The sequence below is a fragment of the Pholcus phalangioides genome, unplaced genomic scaffold, assembly GCF_987345545.1.
Source record: "Pholcus phalangioides strain wild (caught in Gottingen) unplaced genomic scaffold, Ppha-v1.0 ptg000017l_1, whole genome shotgun sequence".
In the NCBI taxonomy this organism is placed as follows: Eukaryota; Metazoa; Arthropoda; class Arachnida; order Araneae; family Pholcidae; genus Pholcus; species Pholcus phalangioides.
In genome coordinates, this window is record NW_028301610.1 from 61994360 (window position 1) to 62021905 (window position 27546).

The window sequence follows — 27546 nt, forward strand, 5'->3', positions numbered from 1 at the left end:
GAACCATCAAGAGCTTAACATGTTGCTCCGTAGATTTTTTTATTTCGTCTTATGTTTCGTGTTGTAAATAAATAATTATTTAAAGAAATTAATCAATTATCCTGAATCCAACATTTTATTCAAATCACGCAACCTAACAACCCAAATATATTTATTCCTATGTAATGATTTGTCACTTTTCCAATCCTCCCAATAAATGAAGGAAATACGGGCAGCGCCGGGTATTATAGCTAGTATTATGCATGATAAAACTGCAGTGACATCTCGATATAACGATATTCTGCGGATGAAGAATATACCATAATAGAGGTATTATCGTTAATCGAGAGACTTTGACATTGAACACTGGCCATCAGGGCCACAACTAAATGCTTCATCAGCTGAGGTAAGCATATATTTTGACACCCCCCCCCCCGACCAGTAATTTTGAAGAAGAGGCTATAAAAGGTGAATTTTGCTCACCTTTCTGGTCCTGGGCAAGATACCTGCTTGTTCTCCCCCCCCCCCGCCCACCCCAGTTGCAGCCCTGCCGACCATGGATCACGATCACCTTTGGCGTATGCAAAGGGGGTTTAGGGTTCTTACCCCCCCCCCCCCCCCCGAGCCGAGATTAAAGGGTTATTTTGCAGCAAAAAAGAACGTAGCCCCCCACCCTCGTGAAAATTCTGCGTACGCCTATGGCAATCACAAGTTTCTATGGGAAAACCATATCGCCTAATCAATTTGTTCTCTTAACTGGCCCATAGGGAAGCTCTATTGTATTGCGTAAAATTATACACAAATTACAATCATATCTCGAAATGTAATAATATTTATTACACACACACAATTATATTTTATTATTTAGTTTAAATATACAGTGAAACCTCGATATAACAATATTCTATGGACCAAAAAAAAAAATATTGTGGTAGAGGGATTAAAGAGGTAACATTATCCTCACGTGTGATCAAATTTATGCTATTGTCATTTTTTCTATATCGGCATTGCTACGGAAAATTCGCTATTATGTATTTATTCGTTACAAAAAATTGCAATTGATTAGTTTATTTATAAAATTCACTTAGATGTGTATTGTCCCTGTAAAGAAGTTTACCGCATAGTGCTTTTGTGTCGTACACATAGTGCAGCAATACAAATAACTTTAGCTTTGAGTGATCATTTAGTGCAAAATATTGATGTTATCAGACACCTTCACAAGAACGAGAACAAGTGGCGAAGTTAAAATTAAATTCAAAAGCATTTTGAACAAAATATAAAAAATATTGTTGTAGCGATTTCAAAAATCTAAATATATCGTGTTATAGAGGGGTTTATCATAGTAGATGATGTCGTTGTACCGAGAGTTTAACATTAAGCCAGGCAATTCCAAACAAGATTTGAAAAAAATATCATTGTAGATGTATTGATTATCATTGTAGCGATGTGTTGCTGCATATACAAATTCTGTATCATATGAAGGATTTTCTCATTGGGGGGGGGGGGGGGGAGACATTCAACTTTGTTTTTCTTCCCGAAAGGGGTTTTATTTTAAATGAAAAAATACACCATAATCTTTTCTCAAGGGAGGTGCACAAAATTTTTCGGGGGGGGGGGGGGCCTGTGAAAAATCCTGGCCTGGGGGCCATGCTGATACTTGATATACCTAACCGTCTGCGTGAGTATCTAGTATTGTGCATGAAGTTGGTACTGCCATCTGTAGTTAGAATTGCAAGTGAAGTTTAATGCTTGAATATTTTTACAGTTGTAGGTGAGGCCGTGGGAGGAATCTGGTGCTCCGTGCACTGGACAAGAAAGGAGGATAAGTTTGCACTTTCTTCATTCAAAATTACGAGGAAGGGGTGTTAAAAAACTTGTGCCTCAGGTTGACAGTGCCATTTTTTTTGGATGCAGCAATGGTTGTAGGATCTGTTACGAAACTTTTTAATGGGAAGGTTGACTCTCATTTGTTTCTGAAGCTGGAAAACTACAAAAACCGATTTCAGCCAAGGGCGTAGCGAGGGGGGGACGGGACTTGGGGGTCTGGCCCCCCCCCCTCCGAAATGTGAGAAAATGACCGAAAAAAGGGAAAAAGATGGTCAAATCCATTGTTCTGTCACTTTGGTCCCCCCCCCCCAAACGAAATTTCTGGCTACACCCCTGATTTCAGCCAACCACCACTGTGCAACTGGTGGAATTAGGAACCGTGTAACATGATGACCTCGGTCAGGTTCTCGCAATGCTCACCCCTCATGATGCCCACATGACCACACAGGGGCTACCACCAGTTATGAAAATATTCTCCCTAAAGTCCTGGAAAATATTCCGTATCTTTTCATTCTGAACACTCAACTTTAAGCAGCGCCAGAGTCAAGACCATTTTAAGCACACCATGAGCCCTTGCTTGGCTAAAAATGCTTGCCTACAGAGTTACTCTCAAAAATTTTAATCATATCTTATTTTATGAAGTCCAGGTGGGCCTATGTATTAAGACACCACTAAAAAGAATTAAAGAAAGGAACAATATGTGGGGCGGGACAACTACCAAACTTGAGGAAGTTGTAATTTTAGGATTGGATTGGATTTTTGGTTTAATGGCGCAAGGGCCTACAAGGCCAAAATGTGGCAAAACAAATGATTAATTAAAAATAAGATGAAACTTATTCTTGTCAAGTGCAGAAAATAAAACTATGCGTGAAACGTAAAAAATGACATGAATTGTAAAACATTATAATTTGTCATATAAACCAATGGCTTTGATGAATTTAAAAATGTGAGATGCATTGCAATGGTCAGATAAAATGTCACAAAGTGAATGATGATTCTGACCAAAAGTGGTCGTAAAATGATGACGATGGTGCGAACAAGTAAAAGCATGAGCAATGGTAAATGGACTTTGACAATGAGGGCACTGCGGTTGACTCTCTCGTAGTAAAAGATATGATTGTGTGATGCGACTGTGTCCTATGCGTAACCGGGCAAGCAGAACTTCCTCCTTTCGGTTAGTCCTGCAGCTCGAATGCCAATGGCCAAGTGTGGGCTTGATGGCATATAATTTGTTATTAATTTCATTGTTCCAATGATCCTGCCAGCGGCGATGCATCACTTCCCGGAGGATTGAGAAGAGGTCACTGGCAGGTACCAAAAGGCTATTGTCGATGTTAGTTGTTCGAGCTGCGTTGTCTGGTTTCTCGTTGCCAGGTATTCCTACATGACCCGGTACCCAGTAAAATTTTACTGTGGTACCGTGATGGATGAGGTGATGCAGTTCATGAAAAATGACATGAATAAATAGATGAGTGTGAAAACTGAAGGAACACAGTGCTTGCAATGCGCTGAGAGAGTCGCTATAAATAATGCATCGTCAGTGGCGTTTGTGTCGTATATGACGTAGAGCCTGAAGGATTGCGTACAGTTCTGCCGAATAAATAGCGAATGTGTCGGGAAGTTTGAAAGATGTCTCCTCACAACAGAAGTAGGCACAACCGACATGCGCAGGACTCTTAGAGCCGTCGGTGTATATGGGGAAGTACTTGTTGTACCTACCCCTGTGCCTAAAGAATATCTGTCGATATATGACATCTGCTGTGGTGGCTCTCAGGTATAATGACAATGAAAGAGACATCTGGCAGAAACTGCTCCCATGGTGCCAGTTGCCAAGCAACTGAGGCCACACGACTGATGTCTAATTCTAGTTCTTCCACAAGTGCCCTCATACGAAGACCGTAACATGGAACACATGAAGGTCGAGCAGCAAAAAGTCTATGAAATGAGGGATTAAAAATGACACGATGAAGTGGATGATCTGGAAAAGATTTCATCTTGATATAATATTTCAAGGAAAGTTGCTTGCGTCTTGATGTCAGTGATGGCTCGTTGCATTCGACATACAGGCTCTCCATTGGAGACGTCCGGAAAGCTCCAGAGCAAATCCGCAGGGCGAGATGGTGGACTGGGTCGAGCACACTCAGATAGCTCAGAGGTGCCGACCCGTATACAATGGAGCCGTAGTCGAGCTTCGATCTTACAAGAGCTTTATATAAGTGGAGGAGTGACTTGCGGTCTGCTCCCCACGATGTAGAAGAGATGACCTTCAAGTGGTTCATTGTCTTCATGCAATGAGCTCTTAATTGCGCAATATGAGGTTTAAAAGTTAGTTTCTTGTCGAATGTGATGCGAGGAATTTTGTTTTTTATACTATTGGTATTTGACTATTGTTTAAAAACAATTGTGGGTCATCATGAAGGTCTCGACACCGGAGAAAGAGAAGCCATTATCGTGCTGATCCGACCGTACCGTACACTTGCTGATCTTGTTGAGAGCAGGTTGTAATTGTCTCTCGGCTGACCTCATATTCACTGATTGGTAAGATATCAACAGATCATCCACGTAGAGTGCGCCAGTGACAGACAAGGGAGTTGGTTCAAAACCCTGTTGAGTCTTAAAATAAGAAGTGTTACACTTAAAATGCTACCTTGAGGTACACCTTGTTCCTGAATTTGGGGAGCTGATAAAGTGCTTCCGATCCGTACCTGGAAGATGCGATGAGCAAGAAAGTTCTTAATAAAAATGGGCAAGTTGCCCCGCAAACCACAGTTATATAGGTCGGAAAGAATTCCGCGTCTCCAGGTACGGTCGTAGGCCTTTTCTATATAAAAAAAATATGGCTATCATGTGCTCCCTCTTTACAAACGCTTGTCTAGTTGATGTCTCAAGGCGTAACAAATTGCACGTTGTAGACCTGAACCGTCTGAAGCCACTTTGATGTTTAGATAAAATATTGTTAACCTCAAGGTAGTGCATAAGGCGATAGTTGACCATGCGCTCCATGAGCTTACATAGACAACTGGCCAAAGCAATAGGTCTGTAACTATTAGGTTGCTGATGATTTTTGCCAGGCTTCGGGAATGCAAGAACTATGGCTGCTCGCCAGGTGTCAGGAAATGAATGACTGACCCAGATCCGATTAAATAATATGAGTAAATGTGAGAGATGCCGAATCATGGAATAATGAATAGCATCGGGCCCTATAGCTGAGTCAGGACTTCGCTGAAAGGCAATCGTCAGTTCCTGAAGGGTGAACAATGAATTGTACCCCTCCGGTGTAAAAAGCCAGAAGGTATACAGTGTAGGTTCGGCCGATGATTTAATGGGATGAAACGATGGGGGATAGTTCGCGTCACTGGAGACAGCAGAGAAATGGGCGGCGATGGTATCTGCAATATCCCTCACATCGCTGATGATAGTGCCACTGGTATTCAAAATGGTGATGGGATAAGACTGATAATGACCATTGATTTTTCGGATCCGGTCCCGACTGATTTTGGTTGAAGTTGATGAATTGATTCCTGTCGTAAATTTTTGCCAGGACTCGCATTGAGCCTGGTGCCTGGTTCTTCTTGCTATCGCCTTTGCTTTTAAAAATGCCAACTTGTTGTCATGGTTAGGATACCGCCAGAACCTACTCCATGCGTTCTTTGGAGCTTTAATTGTGAGATTACATTCGTGGTTCCACCAAGGTTTAGGAAATTTTGAGAGTTTCGAGGAGACTTTGGGTACTGTTTCATTGGCTGCAGAGATCATACAACTGGTGACAAGGTCGACATCAGGTTGTGAGACCATATCCTCCGTGATTTCTGCCTTGATCGTGAAGTCAGCCCATCGGGCAGCCACAAGCTTCCACCGAGGAGGTCCCTCAGGAATGCAATGGCGTCGATCGAGGCACTTAACCACTAGAGGAAAATGATTGCTCCCGTGGAGGTCCGGATCAACCGACCAGGACCAGTTGGGCAAGAGTGTAGGTGAGCATAATGATAAATCTATTGCAGTGAAACTATTGTTTGGGGCATGGAAATGAGTGAATACTGCCATCATTCATGATGGCGAGGTCCATATTGTCTAACAGCCGTTCGACCATATCCCCACGAGGGGTGTTGCTGTTAGAGCCCCAAATCATATTATGTGCATTGAAGTCTCCAAGAAGAAAAAATGGTGGTGGTAATTGATCAATCAGATCTTCTAGATCTCTGTAAGATGGTGTCATTTGGTGGCAAATAAATGGAACAGATGGTAATTCTTAGGCCTGTAGAGATTTCCACCGCGATGGCTTGCAGGTTCTTGCGCAACGTTAGAACGCGCGAAGACACATGATGTGGAACCAGCAGAGCAACACTGCGGCAAGCCCTACTCCCATCATCGTAATCAATACGGAACAGGGAATATCGCCTGATGTTCCATGTCTTCGAGGGCTTCGTAAAAGTTTCCTGGAGTGCCATGCAAACAGGATGATATCGATTGATTAAATCTTTGAAATCTTCGTAATTGGATCTAAGACCACGAATGTTCCATTGAATTATGTTGACCATAAATTAAAGAATTAAGTATAAGTGGACGGTTCAAGGTCTTTGAATTTATTCCGGTCTAGTTTACGGCGAGTAGTACCGGAATCTGATCTATTGTCAAGCTCCATGTCACCAATTGATGTGTCACCAATTAGTGACACATTCTTCATGGATGGACATTTCAGCGCTCTCTGTACAGCTTTTTGTGAATATCCGGTCTTGAATGGTTTCTTTTTCGATTTGTTTGCAGAGTTGATTTTTGGTTTAGTACCTGTAGTTATTTTGAATGTGTTAGCCGTTGCTTTTCCCGCTTCTTCTTCGGAGGTAGTGGACTCCCTCCGGAATCCAGCGGAGCAACAGCAGCCACAATTATTGCATGGTTGGTTAGATGATGTTTGAGTGGATGTATCAGCTATGAGTTTGGTCTGAGTTGTTACAGATACTTAGGTGACATTGTTATTCTTATTAGCTGACGATGGGTTTGTTACAGGGGTGTAGCCATTTCGTTCGGGGGGGGGGACCAAAGTGACAGAACAATGGATTTGGCCAGCTTTTTCCCTTTTTTCGGTCATTTTTTCCACATTTCGGGGGGGGGGGGGGAGGAGACCAGACCCCCAAGTCCCCCCCCTCGCTACGCCCTTGGTTTGTTACCATATTAGAGTATGATCTTCCAACTATTGGAGCTTGGTTAGAGGTTATACGACGGCGTGCTACGATATACGAGATGTTATTAAGGACCTTTATCTTCTGAATCTCTCTTTTTCTTCATTCCATTTCGGATACTTTCTGTCAAATGCGGGGTGGTGGCTGCCACAATTGACGCACTTGAATGGTGAATTAGTGCAGTTGTCCGAAATGTGGTCCTTCTCACTGCACTTTGCGCAGGTGGGTTGACTACGGCACGTCGTTCGTGAGTGATCGTAATTTTGGCAGTTGAAGCATCGAACAGGGTTAGGAATGTATAGCCAGATTTTGAGGTTATAATAACCTATTTTGATATCTTTTGGTAATGTTGGTGATGAGAATTATATTACGTGTTGGAGCTGGATTACCATCTTTCGGTTTATAATATGTTTGGCTGATGTTACGCCTTGATACGCCCATAGGCGTAAAGTTATTGAAAATGTTGGGGGGGGGGGGGGCTCACGTCCCATACAGCAAAACCTCATTTATACGACGTGTCGTATAAACGAGGTTTCAATCACACAGCTGAAACAGCGGGTCAAAGCGTCGTATAAATAAAAAATCGTATAACTGAAACTTAATTGAAAATGAAATCCCCCTACTCTTCTCTTCCGTAAAAAATTTCCTAGGGAAATCAAAATTAAAAGCTATTGTAATTTAAAATCATATTTCATAAAATTAAAATAAAAAAAAATGTTATTACAAAAAAATTACTCAAAACACAGAGCTAAGATTGACAACACATAATATTACTGTTTCTTAAATCTCAAACAGTCTTATGATGTTTTTGATCAGTTTTGAACATGTTTTGATAAAGATCTAAAATAAAAAAATGCGTTATTTAAAAGCTTAAACAAAAAATAAAAAAAATCGTGTTTTGTTGTTCGGTTTCTATATCCAAGCAAAAAGTCAACACATTGAGCTCAGCTTTTTTGAAAAAAATCAGTTTTTTCAGAAAGAACAACGTTAAATGGTTTTTCCGCATTTAACGCTTTTCTTTCCGAAGTTTACTCCGTTTTTTTAATTTGAATTCGAAACTACGTAACTATACCCAAAATGAGAAGCGACCAACAGTTAGATGCGTTTCGGAACTGTATAAAGTTCCTTCTTCAGTAGCAAAGAAAAATTAAAAGATAAATACTCCTTATAGCGGGAGTTACTCTCTGTTCAAGACAGAATCGAGATGATTGCTTATCCTAAATATTTATCTTTTAATTTTTCTTAGCTACTGAAGAAGGAACTTTATACAGTTCCGAAACGTATCTAGCTGTTGGTCACTTCTCATTTTGGTTATAGTTACGTTGTTTCCCTAGTATATTACTACAATAAAATAAATTTTCGACGACTATTTCAATTCTAATGTTTCTTACAATCCCAAAAGTAGAATATACCGAAATCTGAGATGTATCCGCAGAACAATTAGTGCTACTACAGGACAATCTGGAAGAGTGTTAAGAAAAATTTAGAAAATTTTAGCAGCGCCACAACTAGTGGGGAGCAGTGTGTCTGGTGCCGCTGGACTAGAGGCTGTGCCAATTTCACCCTTTAACCTGTCCTTCAACGTTACAAAAGGGCGTCAAAATGCTTGCTTGGCCTGGCCGGCTAAGCATCTAATTGCGGTTCTGTATGCAACTGACATTCATAAATTTAACAGTTTGAAATAATTTCGCAGCAAAATCTTAAATGCAGTGTTTTTCTGTCAGATTTTAGGCAATACCTTTCAAAGTTAAGAAATATCAGCTATGCGTGAACATATATTCTGTTTTGAACATTGTCCCGTAACTTGGTGGTTCTCCACATTTTGTTACCAGCGGCCCAGTCTTGTCCAATTCATGGTTCATCTGTAACTCCCCAGAATAGTTTGGTAGATATTTTCACTTATAAAAGAACCACTTCAAAAAATAAATAAGCATACAAATCAATATCTCCAGCTCGTCGTGACGCCCCTGACCAGGGCCGGAACTAAAGGGGGGCAGAGGGGCAACTGCCCCAGGCGGAAAAATTTAAGGGGCATCAAATTTCAGGTGGAAACAAAGAACACCATTATCGAATTTTGAAGTGGTGAGGGCGGCAAAAATCCTAGTTACGGTCTTCGCCCCTGACAAAATCGGGGGCCAAATCGCCATCATGGCGACTAGGAAATTGGTATTGACAACAAACATTCTCTGCATATGATTGCTAGATTGGAAAATCACAGGATGACAAAAATAATTTCCTGTTCCACTGCAGTGTGCCTTTCAACATGAGAAGGAGGTGGGTAACACTCCTGTTTCCCAAGCGTTTTGGTCCATCCCCACCTTCTGAAATTATTTTTCTCTCATCTCCCCCTGGACCCAAAGTGGTTCCGATATTACCCACTTTGGGAAACACTGATCTCTGATCATAATAATATGTTCATAATAATAACTGATTTCGACAACAATTTTTGTTCTAAACAATGTTTGTTGTAAAGGCCTTTTGGTCTCAAGAATATCTGTATAAGCCTTTGATGTACTTGCGAAATGCCCCCAAAATTAGAGAGAGAAAGTGTTAATGAGCTAGTACTTACCAAGAAAAACTGATGATCTGCTTAGGCACTTAGGCGTAGATGGCGACAGGCCCGTAGCCAGAAATTTCGTTTGGAGGGGGACCAAAGTGGTAGACTTGACCATCTCTTCCCCTTTTTTCAGACATTTTCTCCCATTTCGAGGGGACCCACCCAAGTTCCCCCTCCTTTGCTACGGCCTTGGATGTGGGGGTATCTATGACTGAAAATTTGAAGAAAGTTCTCATGCCTCCTCCGGGAAACATTTCCTATACATCTGGCTGCCCCATTCGTGTGCGTGTTTGTGTTCTTCACACAAATTGGCATGCTTTGACCAACCTTGCTGAATGCAAGAATTTTATGTCGAGTCCTGCCCTCAGGGCTATTACAGCGGCTTACAAAAGGCTCTGGCAGGCTGAAAGTGACCAACTTTTTTTCGGAATTCGCCTATATATATAGTATGTGTGCATGTGCATTGTGTATACTCCGCCTCGCTCAGGGGCAGTTGTAGAGATGTCATGCTACTTCAATAGTCAAAGCGCCGCTGAAAAAGGAGAGACGTGTACTGTACACACAATGAGGAAGGAGATAGTACAGGAAGCGATAATATAGACCAGTCGACCAGTTCTCACCATCCACCATTTAACAAGTGAAGGGCATGGCCCCCACAAGGGGTGGGCTGGCAAGGCTCCAGCCCTGAGCCCCCCCCCCGGCTTTCGTTATTTTATTTTATTTTTTTCAAGCTATAAATCCGTCATGAAGGGGCCAGTGAAAGTCTGGTCGGGGGGCCCACCAAAGATCCCAGTCCTGGCGCTCTGCGACAGGATGCGAGGGCCATTGCGATTAAGCTCTTTATGGGGGGGGGGGAATACATCCAAATGAATTTTATTAATCAATTAAATTAAATTATTTTTGCGGTGAATAAATACTCAAAAGCTCTTTTTTTTTTTTTTTTTTTTTGGTGGTACTAACAAGGCGATTCAGAAAATATGCCAACAGCAACAGAAATTTCAGGGCATGTGATGATAATGTTGCCTCTCGATCTAACAATAATCCCTCTACAACGATATTTTTTTCTTGGTACGCAGTCGTTATATCGAGGTTTCACTGCATTTCATTTAGCTATTATTTATTCGTCTCGGTGTTATTAGTCATACAGTATTTTGTCTAAAATGTTTTGGCCCGAGCTCCCGAACTCGATAAGTAAAATATGACTCTCGGAGTGTAATTATTTCGGTTTTAGTCATTTTATCGGTCTATTTTTTAACCTTTCTTTTCCTCCTGCTGCATCGTCTGAAAGCCTCCTTCCCCAAGTGTCACGTTCAAACAAAAGAAGAAGAGATGCTTCTGAGTTTTCCGACAGCGAAAACAAGAAAGGACCAAAGCACCTCCACCCCATATCGTCTCCAGATGCCATCCAGAGATGCTGTTAGGTTTATTTCTTTTTCATGCAAATTAAAGGAACTCAACCGTAACCGGATTGATCACGATCCGATATGCAAATCATGATGCGATCGCACATGTTTGTAAATGTGTATATATATGAACTGTTTGGGATCCTGTTTTTTTTTTTGGGAGGGGGAGGGGCGTTGAGCCAGTCCTTCAAAATTATTGGAGAGGCTTGGGCCCATGGGCCGGATACAAGTTTACGCCTATGGCTCTTTGGACATTTGAAGACCGGACACACCCCGGTTCACAACTCAGAGAGATATCGAAGTGTACACGAAGGACGTGTGTGTGTGGTGGAATTTTTTTTTCATATAATCAACACTCGACAATGGCGGATCATAATATACAATAAACAATCAACTATAAAATCAACATAACCTTCTGAAGTTTTTGAGGAGTCGAGGTTCTTGGTTCTGGCCGAGAGGCTCCTGAACCCTTGAAAAATTATCATTTATTTTTTATTTCCTTTTTTTTAAAATCAATATTATAATTCACTTGTTGTTTATTTGATTCTATGTCCTACTCCTACCCCCAGTCAAATTTTATTGTAAAGACGCTCGAAGAATGTTTTGGCATCGGCCCTCAAGATCTGTTATGAATGGACATTTAGAATGTGCTATTCAATCCCAATATTTTTCAAGAAAACATTGGGGGGGGGGCTAAAAGTTATTGGTTCTCCCGTATATACGGGACTCAAGTGTGTACGAAGGAGAGGGAGGATGCATTGCAATGGTTTTTTCAGTAATTACTGGGGGGGGGGGGGGTTCTGGCACCTATTCTCCATAGTGTATTTTTTTATTTCGGTTTCGATATCATTGCTTTCCAATTTTCAACCCCCCCCCCGGTCGCAGTGAACAAAAGAAGAGACACTCAGTTTTTGTCAGGCAAACAAGAAAGACCCCTCCCCACTGAAAGAAACTTCATCAGCTGTGCCAAAGCCTCCTAGATACTACTCTCTCTAGGAGGCTTTGGCTGTGCCTTCTGGCAGTAAGGATTGCCACCGAGGGAGGGTGTAGTTAGAGATTGAACGGCAGGGAAGAAATGAGATAAACGTATTTTCATGGAACAAGAAAGCTAAAGACCATTCAGAGTTTTTAAAAGAACTAAAATTTTGAGTAGATTGTTTTTCCATTAACTAATTCATAATTAGTACAACTTTTGGTTAAAATTTTTTTCATCATTGCAAAGTGAGGAAACCATTCATACGAATTTTTGGGGGGGCCGAGCCGGGTCTTCAGAAATGTTGGGGGGGGGGCTCGGGCCCATAGGCCGGATACAAGTTTATGCCTATGGAGACGCCAGCTCCTGGGTTAGTTCTTCTTCATCCATGTTAATCAAGTTAGGATCTGAAATGATACCATGTGAATAATTCAGCGTGGGATGGATTTTCACTGTTATTGGAATATGTCCGAGAGATGTAAGCTTTTGAATGAGTTCGGCTTGTTTGGATGTGTTAGTTTCGATCAGCAGGTCTCCTGAACGAAGAGCCTTCACTGATTTTAAAGTACCTACTGTGCCATAGAGAGCTTTATCTATTAGAAATTGTGATACTTTGGCCAGCTGTTTTTCCGTATCTGAAGAGTGCAGAAAGAAAAATGAGACAGTTGATGAAGTTGAAGAAGTTACATTGACATGTGTTTGGTTTGAAGCAGTTCTTTGACGTTTTGGTGCATTTTGATTTTTTTCCCATATTTAAATGGGTATTGTTCCACTCCCACCCACCATGCCCACCATGGAGCCCTACGAGGGGATGTGCACATGTAACCAGTGAAGGTTAGTAGGAACGCCAGGTTAGGTGGGAGCTATACACCACCAAAGCATTCGAGCAGACGTGTTCAAGATCCAAGATCATCGTGAAGCAGCACCAACAAACCTCAACGACGTCCGGCAGGCCCGGCCCCTCTACCTGACCAGTAGTGTAACCCCTTCAGCCACCGAGGCGACCACAGCCGATTGATCTGGACGGGGCTAATCCAAGCCTCCCATTTCAGCTGAATCCGAGGCCAAAGCTAGCGCATCAGGCTAACCAGGATCCCCATCTCCAGCCTTATGGGTCTCCACGCACTGCAAACACGCGGGTAGACAGCATCCCAGATAGGGCATATGCTAGAAGCAATGCCCCATCTGGGAGGACCCTTCCCCGCCTAAGCAGGGCCCACAGTGAGGGGTAATACATAAAAGACGAGAACAGGACAAAATGAGACGCAAGACAAGTACTGCAAGATGTGTAGAAATAAACGTGTAATCGGGGCTATTGTAAGTGAAAGATATGAACACAAATAAGCGATGACAATGACGTGTGATAGATTTGACGTTACCCAGAGTGCACCACGAGGAGGCCTATCACATTACACCCCTGTAATTTTAGATAGGGGGAAATTAAAAATTATTTTTATTTCAAAACATAATGCAAAAGCATTGTTAAAGTGCTTTGAAGTTATATAGTGACAAGGAGTGGTGGCAAAACCAAGTCTGCTTGGTTTTGCAGTATTTCTACTTCCCGACAAAAATCCCTCTGTTAATCTGTGATTCAAAATACATTGAACATGAAAATTTTGAGTGTTCAAATGAATAAAAACTTTTGCAAGTGCTTGACATGCCTTTCAGAAACATAGCAAAAGGGTCCACCGAAAACAAAAATCTGGCTACCAGGAATGAAAAAGGTTATTTTTCAAAAAAAACAAAAAAAAACCCAACAAATAGAGACAATTCATTGTAAGTGCATTCTACACCTCTGAAGATAATACCAACAGATTGAAATTTTCAGTGTTAAAAAAATTAGAAAAAAATTGATTGCTTAAAAATTCCTAAAATACGATAGATTGCTTAAAAATGCTTAAAATATGACTTGTCATAAAAATCTGAGCCCTAATAATAATAACAATAGCTGAATGATAACATTATCTATGATTCTAATAAACTGTATCTACTCTACTTATATATTTATACAGGGTGTTCTGTTAATGGACCGTGTAACATGACGTCCTCCGGGTCATGTTTTCCTTAATTAATGTCAAGAGAGTACTTACCTTTAGGCCCCAGGGACCGCTTAGCCACCGGAAACCACCGAAGGTCTCGCTAGCGTACCGGTATGGGCTAGTTCGTCCGCTTAGTCTTTCGGCTGGAGGGTGGGGTCTTCCAGTCGCTTGACGAGGATGAGACTGCAGGTCAGGCAGCTAATGTCCCACCTAAATTAATCTCTCGGCATTATTATCCTTAATTCTTAATCTGTTAGTGCCTCCCGGGAGAGATGTCACCTAGTCTCATTGGAGGTTGTGTTCTTCGTACGTTCTAAGTTTTATGTTAACATAAATATTTTGTTTGCCGGCGGATGGCCGCGGACCTCCGTTGGTAAACTTTCCCGATTGTCATTGGTCGTGTTGGGTGAACCTGGCCAGTTCGCCTGACATGTTGCCAAACGGTAATTTAATGTTTATACTAATATTTCGAAATATGTAAATTATACTGATGTTCTTTTTGTTGTGACGTAATAGTTCATTGCTGTGACGTAATATTTTTCATGATGTGACAGAGTATTTCCGCGGTCCAAGTGGACCAAAATACTTGTTCCCGACTAGTGTATTTATACAGGTTGTGGTTATTGAACGATCGCATCATATCTCATCACATCCCATTGCATTGTTCTTCACCTCACTTGTTTAACGAGTTTGGTGCTCCTATGTTGTAGCACAGAGGTGCTAGTCTTTCATTAGTCAGGTATTATGTAACGTGACTTCATCTAGCCTTAGGCTTGGGAACGAATCCTATCATGATTATCTAATTTTGCATTTGTGTCTTGGCAGGTCCGAACTTTTAATAGTAGTTTTACATATGAGCAACAGCTTGGTTCTTCAAATGCTAGACAGGTGACGTCGTAAAGGTCTCTACCCAGAATTCCTGGTCTAGTTGGAATTGTCAACTAAGTGAAATAGAGTGTCGACAACGGCTGATCTCAACATCCGCCTCATCACCGCCCGATTCCCGATCTCCTGTAGCTCTGGCTCCTCGACACCCGCTGCACTGACATCAGACGAGAGTCTCTCCCACAAGCTCACACCTGTTGCTTCGCCAGACTCTTGGTTCCAATGTTGTGCTGGCTCGAGACAGTACGTCTGGAAGTAGGAAACATGGCTCCCAGCCGGCTTCACCCATCTTGGGGCAGTGAGGATCGGCCTGTGACGATCTCACCGCAACGGACATCCACTTCAAATCCGGACTTGGTGTCTCACCTATAACCACATGCCGAAGTTCCGGACCTACCCCAGATAAGTGCAATACATGAAAGTCTCTGTGATACGTTTACATTTTTTTTTAACGTCAAACTAAATTTTTAATATCGTTGGAAAATTATTTGAATTAATATTGTAACCATGTTTAACCTTAGTAATTGAATAAATGTCTTGATTTGAATTCTGTTGTTTTATTTCCTTGTGCTGTCAAAAAACTTGAGGATAAAAATAAAATCCGGGAGGTAACGTTTAAAGCGTTACAACTGACAAACTTAGAGGGTTAGTTAGTAGGCATCAAGAATAATAAAAATTGCAATGGAATATGGTGTCGCAAACCACGTTGAGAGGGTGAAAATCACATGCAAGCTCTGAGTCCAGAGGAGACGAAAGTTGGATGTCAGTTGATCGCTGAATATGTTCGTGGGCTTGCTCACCATACCTGACGTAAGAAGCGTTGCAAAATGCATGCGATGGGGTAGGATCACATGCTGTGGACGACGTATATTATGCGGCAGACATCAAAAGCATACCTGCTATGTTTGAGTGCATCCGGGAATGGTTTTTACATCGTTGTAGACTGCAATGACATCAGCCGCCGTCACTTCAAACAACTCTTGTAATAATTAATAAAATATATCTTTTTGTGTAGTTATTATTGTACTTTTTGTCATTCCAGCATGACATTAAAACCTGAATGCGTTTTTTGCGATTTTCACCCTCTCAACATGGTTTGTGACACAGTGTTCAATTGCAATTTTTGTTCCTCTTGATGTCTACTAACAACCCTGAGTTTGTCGGTTCATTAACAGAACACCCTGTATATAAAAACGTAAGCACTAATTATATTGTTTTCAGTTATCAGAACTACAGGAAAACTGTTTTACTACCTTATAGTACAGCAGAATAAAGCTACAAAACTATACCTTTCTTTTTAGAGGATTTTGCTCAAGTAATCAGACAAAAAACTTAATTGAAGAAATCCTACTCACGTTAGGGGAAGTTTCTCATTTTCATCAAGAATAGTTAAGCCAGAGTGTACCATACACTTTGAAGTTAAAGCATATGCAGGTTCTACAAGTAGAAATTGACAAAAAAATCTATAATTAACCCTTCAAAATGATATGATGTTCAGAGTATATTAAAAGTAAAACAGAAAAATAAAGTACATATCACTACCGTGCTTCTGCTGTTAATATTTGCATGTGTGTGCATGATGTACTCTAACCAGCACCTCCTAGAGATAGGCCTCTGCCTGCTGCTCATGACATCAGCAAGTAGTCAGCTGATGTCATGAATATTCAGGGAAAAAATTACCTGCTCGTGATAGTATCACTGTTGTGCGTAAAAGAAATGATCGGGCTCAAAATTGGTGATTTCTATGCCCCACATCCAACCACTATGCAGTACTTGTGAGCCAACCAGTAAGATTCTATGTCAAAATAATAAGAAACAAAATAGGATGCTGTGGTTTAAAATGTGGCAAACTTGCTAGGTAGTCTTAATGATGTTTACAGATGAACTTGGCAACCTGTACGGAGGCCTTCTATCTCTAGAAGGTGCTGCTCTAATTCCCTAAACTTTTGGGGTGAGTAGAATAAAAAAAAATTAGGGGGGAAAAACTTTATAAGTGAAGTCCCTTGGTGCCGGACCAGAAGAGGTGCGAATTTCATCCTTTAACCTCTCGTTCAACATTACAACGTGACACCAAAATGCTTGTGCTTGCCCAGACTGACCATGGATAGTCCTCATAGTCCAGTTTCAATGGACTAGCACTGCTTTGAAACCAAACTGTCTGATATACTATAATTTAGCTATGTTGTGATTTTGTTCTTCTAGAGGTCATTCAAGTATTACGTCAGCAGATTTTTATCCATTTTTGACCCCCTCCCCCTTTTGTCAGCAAAATTTGGTCAGCTCTACCCCCCCCCCCCCAATGCACATTGAGATTAGAGACATACACGGGAGGGGGGGGGGCAATTGAAATTTATTTTTTTGATGCAAAAAATATTTAAAAAATTTTTTTTAATATTGCAAGAAAATACTTTTATACCCCCTGGAAAAAGTTGAAATGACAGTCCTAGAATTACCATCTAAGCCATATACGCTCAACCCATGGCTCGTGGGCCAAATTTGGCCCTCATTGTTATCTTAGGTTTGGTCCACCTCAAACCTAATTGAACTAAGTGGCACATTCACAGATCACTTAAGTGACCCCCGCCAAACAGTTTCACAACACTTAAGTGGTCTATGGCACAGTTTTAGAGCACTTAAGCTGCCTGCAGTGCAGTTATGCATCACTCACATTACCCACAGCACATTCCCAGATTACTTAAGTGATCCGCAGCATATTTAAGTATCATTTGAGTGAGGCATGGGACAGTTGTAGAGCATTTAAGTGGCCCACACACATTTCCAGATCACTTAAAGGATCAGCAGAACATTTAGAGATCACTTAAAGGATCCGCGGACATATAGAGATCATTAAAGTGGCTCTATAGAGAACTTATCATTAGGGGAAAATATTATTTCAGGTACCCACAAACTAAGGAAAGGTTTTTCTCATTTTTGGCAGACTTGGTAAAGATGCCATTAAGAATATTTGACATTTTTATGAAGGGTGGTTGATGACGTAAGCATCATTCAACACCCCTCCCCCTTTGTCATCAAAAGTCAGCAAATCTGAAACCCCCCTAATTATGCTGACGTAACATTTGAATGACCCTTTAGACCGAATTATGTAAATTGATGACATCCTAAAAATGTTAAAATTTATCGACCCCAGCATACAGTTCAGTGCTGAAAGTGAAAAACACAACCAGCTTCCTTGCCTGGATGTTTTGGTTGCATAACTGGAACACGGTTTCCAAACTACAGTGTAAGCTTTGCTATGTCCCACCCCCCCCCCAAAAGATCCTCTCCATCCTACTTGTACAAAAATTAACAGCCTTCAACACTTTTGTATCTATAGCCACCAAAATCTGTTTCAGAGTTTAATCAAGAATTACAACACATCAAAGCAATAGCCAATCATGGCTATCACTATTCTTTGATTACTAAAATTTTCAAAACACAGTTCTATCCCAGACTCTCTTAAAGACAATTCAAAAAACTCCAAATAATTTAATATTTCTTCCCTAACACCAGCTTTTAGATCACTAAAATTCTCAACTGATTCCAATTTTCAGTAGTCCCCCCCCCCCCCCTTGACAAAATGTTTTTCTCAGTTTCAAGACCCTACTAAAAACCTAAACAACTAGGGTTTTTATAGTATTTCCTCTCTGCCATTGCAATCTCTCATACATTAAAAAAAATTCCAGTTTATTGACTTGATTTAAATACAAATACATAACAAAAAGAGCAAGGGACAAAATCCACCAAGGGATACCAGCTAATCCATACTGGTGGATGCAATGAATTATAAGGTAAATGCACTAGTAGTGAGCCACTTGTTTTAAAAGTGTAAATAAACCAGATTCAAATATCAAAGATTAATTATAAGAAAAAATCTGAATAGTTTAAACTCTTTTCTACTATGTAGCAAACCACATTGTTTTAGTTTTCCATTTGCGTTGAAGCTGGATGAATGTTTCGAAAAGTGGGTGAAAAAGGAGTGTTGCTTTGACTGATTATATATTAGCATTTTTCTTAGAACATATTTTTGTATAAAATATTTTTCCCATCAACAGTACATTTAATTTTGTTTTAAAGTGACATAATTGCATGTTAGTACATTCTGAATACTTTATCAATTGGGGTTTAAAGACATGAAATCAATGGTACATGAAGTTAATGGGTTGGTTCCCTTCATGGTCAAGTATTTTTTAATGGTTCCAATAGTGGGTCACATGGCCTTGTTGCACACGCTAATCTTGATGGAGAGATAATGTCTTTTGTAAACAATCTAAATGTTTTTGCTGGGTCATTAAACATACTGTATCTTCAGATATTAATAGGACAAAAAAAAGAATGGGACAAAATTACTACAGTGGTGACTTCACAAATGTTTCAATAGTTGAACAAAAAAAAAAAAAAAAAAAAAAAAAAAAAAAAAAAAAAAAAAAAAAAGTAAAAAAGTAAATTGAAAGGGAAAATAAGAAAGAAAAGTAAAATAAGAAACAAAAGTAAAATAAGAAAGAAAAGTAAAATTATAAATTCTTTATAAGTAAAGAAAAAAATCTTCAGTAATTTTGTATCACTTTTAGGTTGTGAAACAAATGCTTAAAAGTATATTTACGTATGGTTCAGAGAATAAAAGGGGGAAAAATGATATCTGTTCAAGGTTTGAGATTGAAAAGAAAAGAAAAAAAAAAAAAAAATTAGAATCTTGAGATAGAAGTGAAACTTACAAATGAAATTCTGAACAAAAGTAGTTGATACAATGGTGACAGATTTTACACATCAATAAACATATCACAACCTCATCATTAAATTATATAATATTCTTACTATGAATTTCGTACTAATTATGTATACATGTGCATAGTCTGAGAATGACACAATATGACTTATAAAGACTTTTAATTGTGAAATCTCTGAACATCGCGCAAATACAGATTTGAATGGCTTACAAAATCTCACAAACTAATTCTCCACAGCACTTATAATGTGAAGAAGCTGGTGCTTCAGAGTGAGATGCCTCCTGCGATATCGGGTTCTGAAGTACTGAAATGATGTAAATAATATTTTCTACCCAGAGCACAGAGTAACCAACTCCCATCAATATACTTGTGATTAAACAAGAAGAAATTACCACACAACGCCATCCCATGTGCTAGCAATGACTCATTATCAGAGACTGGCTCATGTTGTAGATGTAGTGATAAAAGCCTTCAATTTCCACGATGCGATTTCTTATATAAGAAATTCACTGCACCTTGGCCCTAAAAAAGTTTCACTTCAAAAAAGTTACCTATACTTACTACTATATATAGATGGCAGGAACAGTTAAAAAATATCATTGTTATTCTCTGCCATGGTTCGAACCCACTCCCATCAGAACGCTTGTGATTGGTTTTTTGAAAATTTTTCTATTCCATTTTAAGTATTACTGTTCCATAACAGTAATTTTCCCAATTTCCTGGGAATTTTTCCTGGAATTTTAGGATCAGGAAATAGCAGAAAATTCCAGAGAACAGATAGGAAAATGTGCAGCAGCACTATGGTAACTTCTCAGACACTTGGCTAAAACACCCATATTGGTATAAAACATCTTATTAGGCAGAAATGACTTTAAATTGTGGTGGCACAGTAATGGAGCTCCTGCCTCAAAGAAAACTACAAATTCAGAAGCTAAAAGAAGGACAGTTTTTCACTAGGGTCCGAAAGTATGTGTTCTGCATTGAAATAAAATTTTTGAGAATTAATTTGATGTCCTAAGTGGGATTATAATAATTATAATATCAGGGGTGGGAAGTGACTAAGTCCACTTTGGAGCAGCAAGATTCAGGATTTGGAGCAGCAAAATTCAGGATTCGGAGCAGCAAAATATGGGATTCGGAGCAGATATTTATAAATTAGAACAGTGAAATTAACAAGACTATATTTTCGTTAACCCTCAACCCTTTTCAAAATAAAACTGCAGTGTCTTTTGATATCAAACATCTTTTCATCAGCTCGATTTTTGTTTTTGGTGTTTTAGGCTTTTGACACCTTGTTTGAAAGAGTGGCTGTCATAAAATTTCTTGCACCCGTCTATTTAAGATGATTTTTGCTTACTGAGGGCACTATTTGGAATTGGCTTAATGAACATAACCTTCAAATCTCAACAGAAAAAACACAATTTCTCTGTTTCACAAAAAATAAATATCCCCCTAGGATCAAAATTAATGGTAAAAATATTAAATGCGTAAACAATCGCAAATATTTAGGCGTAACCATCCAAAAAGACCTCGGCTGGCAATCACACATCAATGAACGCAAAGTAAAAGCGACTCGCTTCCATTTTAAACTAATTAAAATAGCAGGAAAATCCTGGGGCATCTCACAAAGCATCAGGAACACTATCTACAAGACGGTGGTCGAGAGATTCTTGGCCCATGGCGCCTCAGCTTGGTATAGGCATCCAACCAAAAAAACACAACAGGCTTTAGATAGTGCACAGAGGAAATTTCTTTTAACAATAACCGGAGCCTATGACACAACAGCTGCGCTCGGACTCCAAGTGATCACAGGCAACTGCCCACTACACCTAAAGCTTCAAATGGAAGCAGTCTACACAAACGCAGTTAGGTTTAGGAAAAACATTCAACCAGAACTTCTAGACTTTGATCCCAATAACTTTGAAGCACGGGAGCATGGCTGGCACCACCACCCCTCCTGCTCAACTATCCCCAATCAAATTTAGATTGACGGCCACGATATAAAACTAGCAAACACTCACATATACACAGATGGCTCCAAAACCAATGAAGGCGTCGGGGCAGCCTATTGTGTATACACAAGTGCTGCCTTGAACAGCAGCACTTCAAATGAGCTAAAACATTTTTATAAGTTTTCAATTTTTTTATACTTGGAAAGATTTTGTTGCAAAATGGGGGAGAATTTCGGAAGAATCAACACGATGTTTGGCGATTCAGCACTCATTATCTGGCGAGATTGGCTATCTGACACTCGTTATTTGGCAAAATTGGCGATCTGACACTCGTTATTTGGCAAAATTGGCGATCTGACACTCGTTATTTGGCGATATTGACGATTTAATGCTCATTATTCGCCGAAGTTTCTAAACTAACATTCGTAAATCGGCGGACATGCGCTTTTTACTCCCGGAATGAAATTTTTTTTCACGAAACATCGGGATTTAACACAATGACAATCGACTACAGTAATTTCTGCTGCTTCCAGTGGCAACTTTTTTTTTTTTAACGGAAACACTCGCATTTGCACTTTGACGCTGAAAGACATTGCAAACCATCTTCAGTTCGACGATCACGGACAATATCGGGGCTTCACGATGGAAAGCCCGATGAGGGGACATAATTTAAGGCAATAGTTTAGGTATAGTGGAATAAAACAAGCTCTTCTCGGAAAGAATCGTTTCGTAGCAAGCAGGAGCAAAAAAATTTTTTCGTCCTTTCCGAAATTCCGGGCATACTGAAGCTAAATTCGCTATTTGGCGCAGAAAAATACGAAAATACGCTATTGGAGCAGGATGGCGCAAGATATTAGTTTTGGCACAGTGCGCCGCAATTGGCGCAGAGTTCCCACCCCTGTAATATTAATTCTGTGCTATTAAACTAATATTACTCGTGAATATTATTTTATTGTGAAAAAATATATAGAAGTGTCACATGTTTTATTTTGGATGATACCATTTTTAGAACTTATCTTGCTCAGAACAATATGTCACTGAACAGAAAAAGGGGCATTATGCTGGTTGTTATACTTTTTCATTGTTCATGAAGCTACGCCAGTGAAGTATGTAGTTAATGATGACATTTATATTTCTCATTAGAGAAACAACTAATCCAATAGAATTGTACATAAGGATTTTAAAAAAAATATACATATTTAATGAATTATGAATGATTAATTCTTACCTGGACCATGAATCACAAGTTTAACCTTCTTGTTTGGTGCTATATTGTGCTGATCTGAAGGCTCAGTCAGCTTCATGGACCATCCTTCAGCAAGAAGAGTGAATGTTGTAGATGTACTCATAACCTGAAAATATTTATAAAATTTGCAAAAACTGGACATTTGAATAATTTTTCAACATCTCAAAAATATTTTAATAAAAAGACAGCAATAGCCAAAACATGCGCCAACAAAAAGAATTGGGAACTTACACTTGGAATAGCCTAATAATTAAATAAATAGAAAATAAAACGATAATTTTACAACATACTTGTTTTCTTTTTGGTCCACCCGTTGCGAACAAACCAAGAGAAAAAAATGACGGAAACTGCAAAAAAAAAAAAAAAAAAATGACTAAGCCACAACCTACTTAAAATTTAAAAGCATGTATACAGAGGCAAAGAAATTAAAAATATATGCAAGAAATCATGAATTACTACCTTTTTCAGCAAGTTTCTTCCCCAAGAGAAGAGAGACAGCAACAACGCAAAAGCAAAAAAAACACCAGAGAACAAAGTGAACAATGATGAAAGCTGAATATATTCCCGTACATGCACCTAAAAAATTACAAAAAAATATTTCTATTCCATGAAGCAGGGTTAGTATAAAAACCGGTTTTTTGGTTTAAATACTATCTACATTAAAAACAATAAAATTCCTGAAAAATCATTTGAACTTCTAATTAGTTAAAATAAAATTTTTACCAATGTAATCAACACTACTCCTATATTAATCTATAAATATTACTTTAATTTTAATAAAAAGCAATTCTTGCTGATATAGCTTAACTAAAGGAACTATTTTGAGTTTGAAAATTCTCAATGTTATTATTAACCCTATAATAAAGATTTTTTCTCTCTCCACTTACTTTTAATATGCTTAATTGGGAAGGCTATTTGGCAAAAACTGTGATAACTAGGCAAATACAATGAAGCATAATTACTGCAGATTAATTAGATGATTTATGACACTAGTCAGAATGACTTGAAAATTCACATGAATATTCCTAGAGGAATGGAATTTTGTACGGTGAATGGGAAAAAATACTTTAAAATGAAAAATAGAAGATTCTCTACTCATCCACCACATGGGAAATTCACTCACAGAATGGAAACGATAGCCAGTCAGGGCAAAATGATAACGTAATTAGCATTGCATGGTTTTATATAATTCATGGGAACCACAAAAATGAAGCCATTTAAACGAACAATTTAACTACAACTTACACAAGGAATGTTAAATATGTTGTCTACCATGTTCTGGCTGTGAGGTGGAAGCACAAAAATGCTTGTTCAACAACAGATCAGCATATGTCATGGTAATGATGTAGATGTGCATTCAATTCAATAAAGTTTGCAATCCGACCACTGCACATAACATTTTAGGGTATCCCCAAAGCCAAAAGTTGAAAGGGTTATAGTAGAGTTCAGGTGTCGTGTCATCCTGTTATTGTCAAAATGGTTCTCCAGCATCTGTTTTGCTGGTGTTGCAATGTGCATCTTTATAAAAGTTATGGCTGGGCTGGACAAATTGAAAAAAAATTTAGGCACCGCCAAATTTGCTAAGAGCAAAGCATGTTTTTCCCTCAAGAAAAGCAGTTCTAAACAATGTTTGTTTTCCCCCTGGAATTTATGACCCATTCTCATATTGGAAGATACATTATACAGTCAAACCTCGTACCACTACACAAAATACCCGACAGGACACAGAGCATCATCCCCGACATGTCATTGCTACAGGGCTTTAACCGAACGGCTGAGGAAGAAAATAAACTACAAATAATTCCCTCAATATTTTAAATAAAAAATTCCCTCAGTACAATTAGCTACTACAAAACTAAATCCGAAATTTAAAAATGAGCTCAAATAGAATGCCAGATGTCATGTCCCACCTCTTTCCTACACAATTAATTAATAAATCTAGCATTAAACTAATCCAACTTAATTGCGACCAAACGAAAGCGGCCATGGATAAACTTCCAATAATCTCAAATAAATACCAAATCGACATATTCCTCATCCAGGAGCCCTACATCTACAATAAAAGAATACACAATATCCCAAAATCATGGTCGGTCTGGCTCGCAAAAGAAAATAAAGCCGCGATAATCTGTCCTAACCAAAACATAAAACTAATTTTAATAGAGACCCTTAATCACACCGTTGCTGTTAAACTTTCTTTCGACAACAAGCCTCTTACTCTGATTTCAGCCTACGCCCCTCCCCATGGTGACCTGAAAGAAACACACGCTGAAATTGCAATTATCCTCGATGCAATCAAACCAGAACAAGCACTGATCGGGTCTGATCTAAACGGGCAAAATCCACTGTGGAACTATCCGAGGCTTAACGGTAGAGGCAAAGAGATAGAGCAATTCATTGGCGGACATGATCTTTTTCTCCATCACTCAAACTCGGACCCACCGTCATATGTCCATGGCAACAAAAAAGGCTGGCCTGACCTAACTCTCACAACAAACACAGAAATAGTGCAATGTCTAAATAGAAATATAACAACAGACTTCTCAGCCAGCCTTCATAAATACATTCTGATAGAACTAAACATCTCTGCCAACGCTATCTCACTCACAAGATTCAAAAGTAAATTTGGTCTCTCTAAACTTAACAAGCATCTCAGGGACATCCCCAAATTAATAACTTTAATTAATAATTGTCACACCTCGGAGGATCTAAACGCCAAAACGGAAGCGTTAGAAAACTTAATTTTCCAGGCTTGCCATAAATCTCTTAAAAAGAAAACATCCAAACTTAATATCTTAAACCTCCTGGTGGACCCCCCAAGTAAATGCCGCACAAAATAAACTCAAAGCTCTACAGCTTAGAACACAAAAAGCCTCCCCAGATGAAAAACCCAGACTTTATATAATATTTAAACACGAAAGAGCAAAATTTTATAAACTAATTCGCAAATCAAAAAGAGAAACCTTCAGAGACTTCTGTAATAAAGCTTCTAATCCTTATGGTAAACAATATAAAACAGTTAAATCCAAAAGCACCATCTCCTCCCAGCTTTTCAAACTTCTTGGAGAAGATGCACAAGGAACCCAAAGAGATTTTGCTAATATAATTCTGGAAAAACTCTTTTCTACACCACCTAACACGTCCTCCGCACAGAGCACGGACACTATGACATCGTCGAACTACAATGACCCTCCATTCAGTCCGGCCGAAGTGGATAGGATTATAAAACTGATCCCGACAAACAAAGCCCCCGGTCCTGATAGTATTGACGGCCCGATAATCAAGCATGTACACAAACAATACCCAACTCTTTTCCTCACGCTGTTCAACAAATGCCTCGAACTAAAAACATTCCCCAACATCTTTAAGATAGGGCAAGTAATACTCTTTCAAAAACCAGATGTAATCGACTCGTATCATCCAATAACCCTTTTGCCTGTAGGAGGTAAATGTCTTGAAAAACTTTTGACTCAAAGACTCAACTTTCACCTGGAATCTCAAAACTATAACTCTAACCTTCAATTCGGCTTTAGGTCAGGTAATTCTATAGATGATGCCCTCAACCTAATACTCACTAAAATTAACGAATTCAAGAGCAAAGAACTGGACGTCGCCTTTATAAGTATCGATATTAAAGGAGCTTTTAACAACCTGACCTATTCCTCAATAAACCAAGAACTGTCCAAAGCTCCCCTCCCTAACAATATTAAATCAATGTTTTCGGACCTCCTAGCAAATAGACATGTCTTAATCACAACACCGGAAGGCCTGGCGGTTAGAAAACAGGATATTGGCTGTCCACAGGGTTCATGTAGCGGACCAGCTTTATGGAATCTTGTGGCCAATCAAGCCCTAAAAATCCCCCTCCCGGAAGATGCCCATATCCAAGCCTTTGCCTTCGTGATAGGGTCAGTAAATGTATCACAGCTAGCAACAAAGGCAACTAAAATTCTTAACGATTTTTGGAATTGGCTTAATGAACATAACCTCCAAATCTCAACAGAAAATACACAATTTCTCTGTTTCACAAAAAATAAATATCCCCCTAGGATCAAAATTAATGGTAAAAATATTAAATGCGTAAACAATCGCAAATATTTAGGCGTAACCATCCAAAAAGACCTCGGCTGGCAATCACACATCAATGAACGCAAAGTAAAAGCGACTCGCTTCCATTTTAAACTAATTAAAATAGCAGGAAAATCCTGGGGCATCTCACAAAGCATCAGGAACACTATCTACAAGACGGTGGTCGAGAGATTCTTGGCCCATGGCGCCTCAGCTTGGTATAGGCATCCAACCAAAAAAAACACAACAGGCTTTAGATAGTGCACAGAGGAAATTTCTTTTAACAATAACCGGAGCCTATGACACAACAGCTGCGCTCGGACTCCAAGTGATCACAGGCAACTGCCCACTACACCTAAAGCTTCAAATGGAAGCAGTCTACACAAACGCAGTTAGGTTTAGGAAAAACATTCAACCAGAACTTCTAGACTTTGATCCCAATAACTTTGAAGCACGGGAGCATGGCTGGCACCACCACCCCTCCTGCTCAACTATCCCCAATCAAATTTAGATTGACGGCCACGATATAAAACTAGCAAACACCCACATATACACAGATGGCTCCAAAACCAATGAAGGCGTCGGGGCAGCCTATTGTGTATACACAAACAATACAGAAAAGCAAACGTGGCAAGCAGCGCTAGATAAAAACAATAGTAACTTCCAAGCAGAATTGTTAGCGATAGAAGCAGCTGCACAATCAATACGCAACGGGA

The 27546-nt window shown here is 39.5% G+C and overlaps 1 protein-coding gene across 1 annotated transcript in view; it reads right to left on the reverse strand.

Moving 5' to 3' along the window:
* LOC149074475 (saccharopine dehydrogenase-like oxidoreductase) overlaps positions 1 to 27546 on the reverse strand; it is an 82973-nt gene that overhangs the window by 15682 nt on the left and 39745 nt on the right. The window contains exons 8-11 of the mRNA XM_089246962.1: positions 23222 to 23338; positions 23053 to 23109; positions 22745 to 22868; positions 16196 to 16277 (exon numbers count right to left, since the gene is read on the reverse strand). Of these exons, the coding sequence (XP_089103088.1) occupies positions 16196 to 16277; positions 22745 to 22868; positions 23053 to 23109; positions 23222 to 23338 (380 nt within the window). The remainder of the gene's footprint in view (positions 1 to 16195; positions 16278 to 22744; positions 22869 to 23052; positions 23110 to 23221; positions 23339 to 27546) is intronic.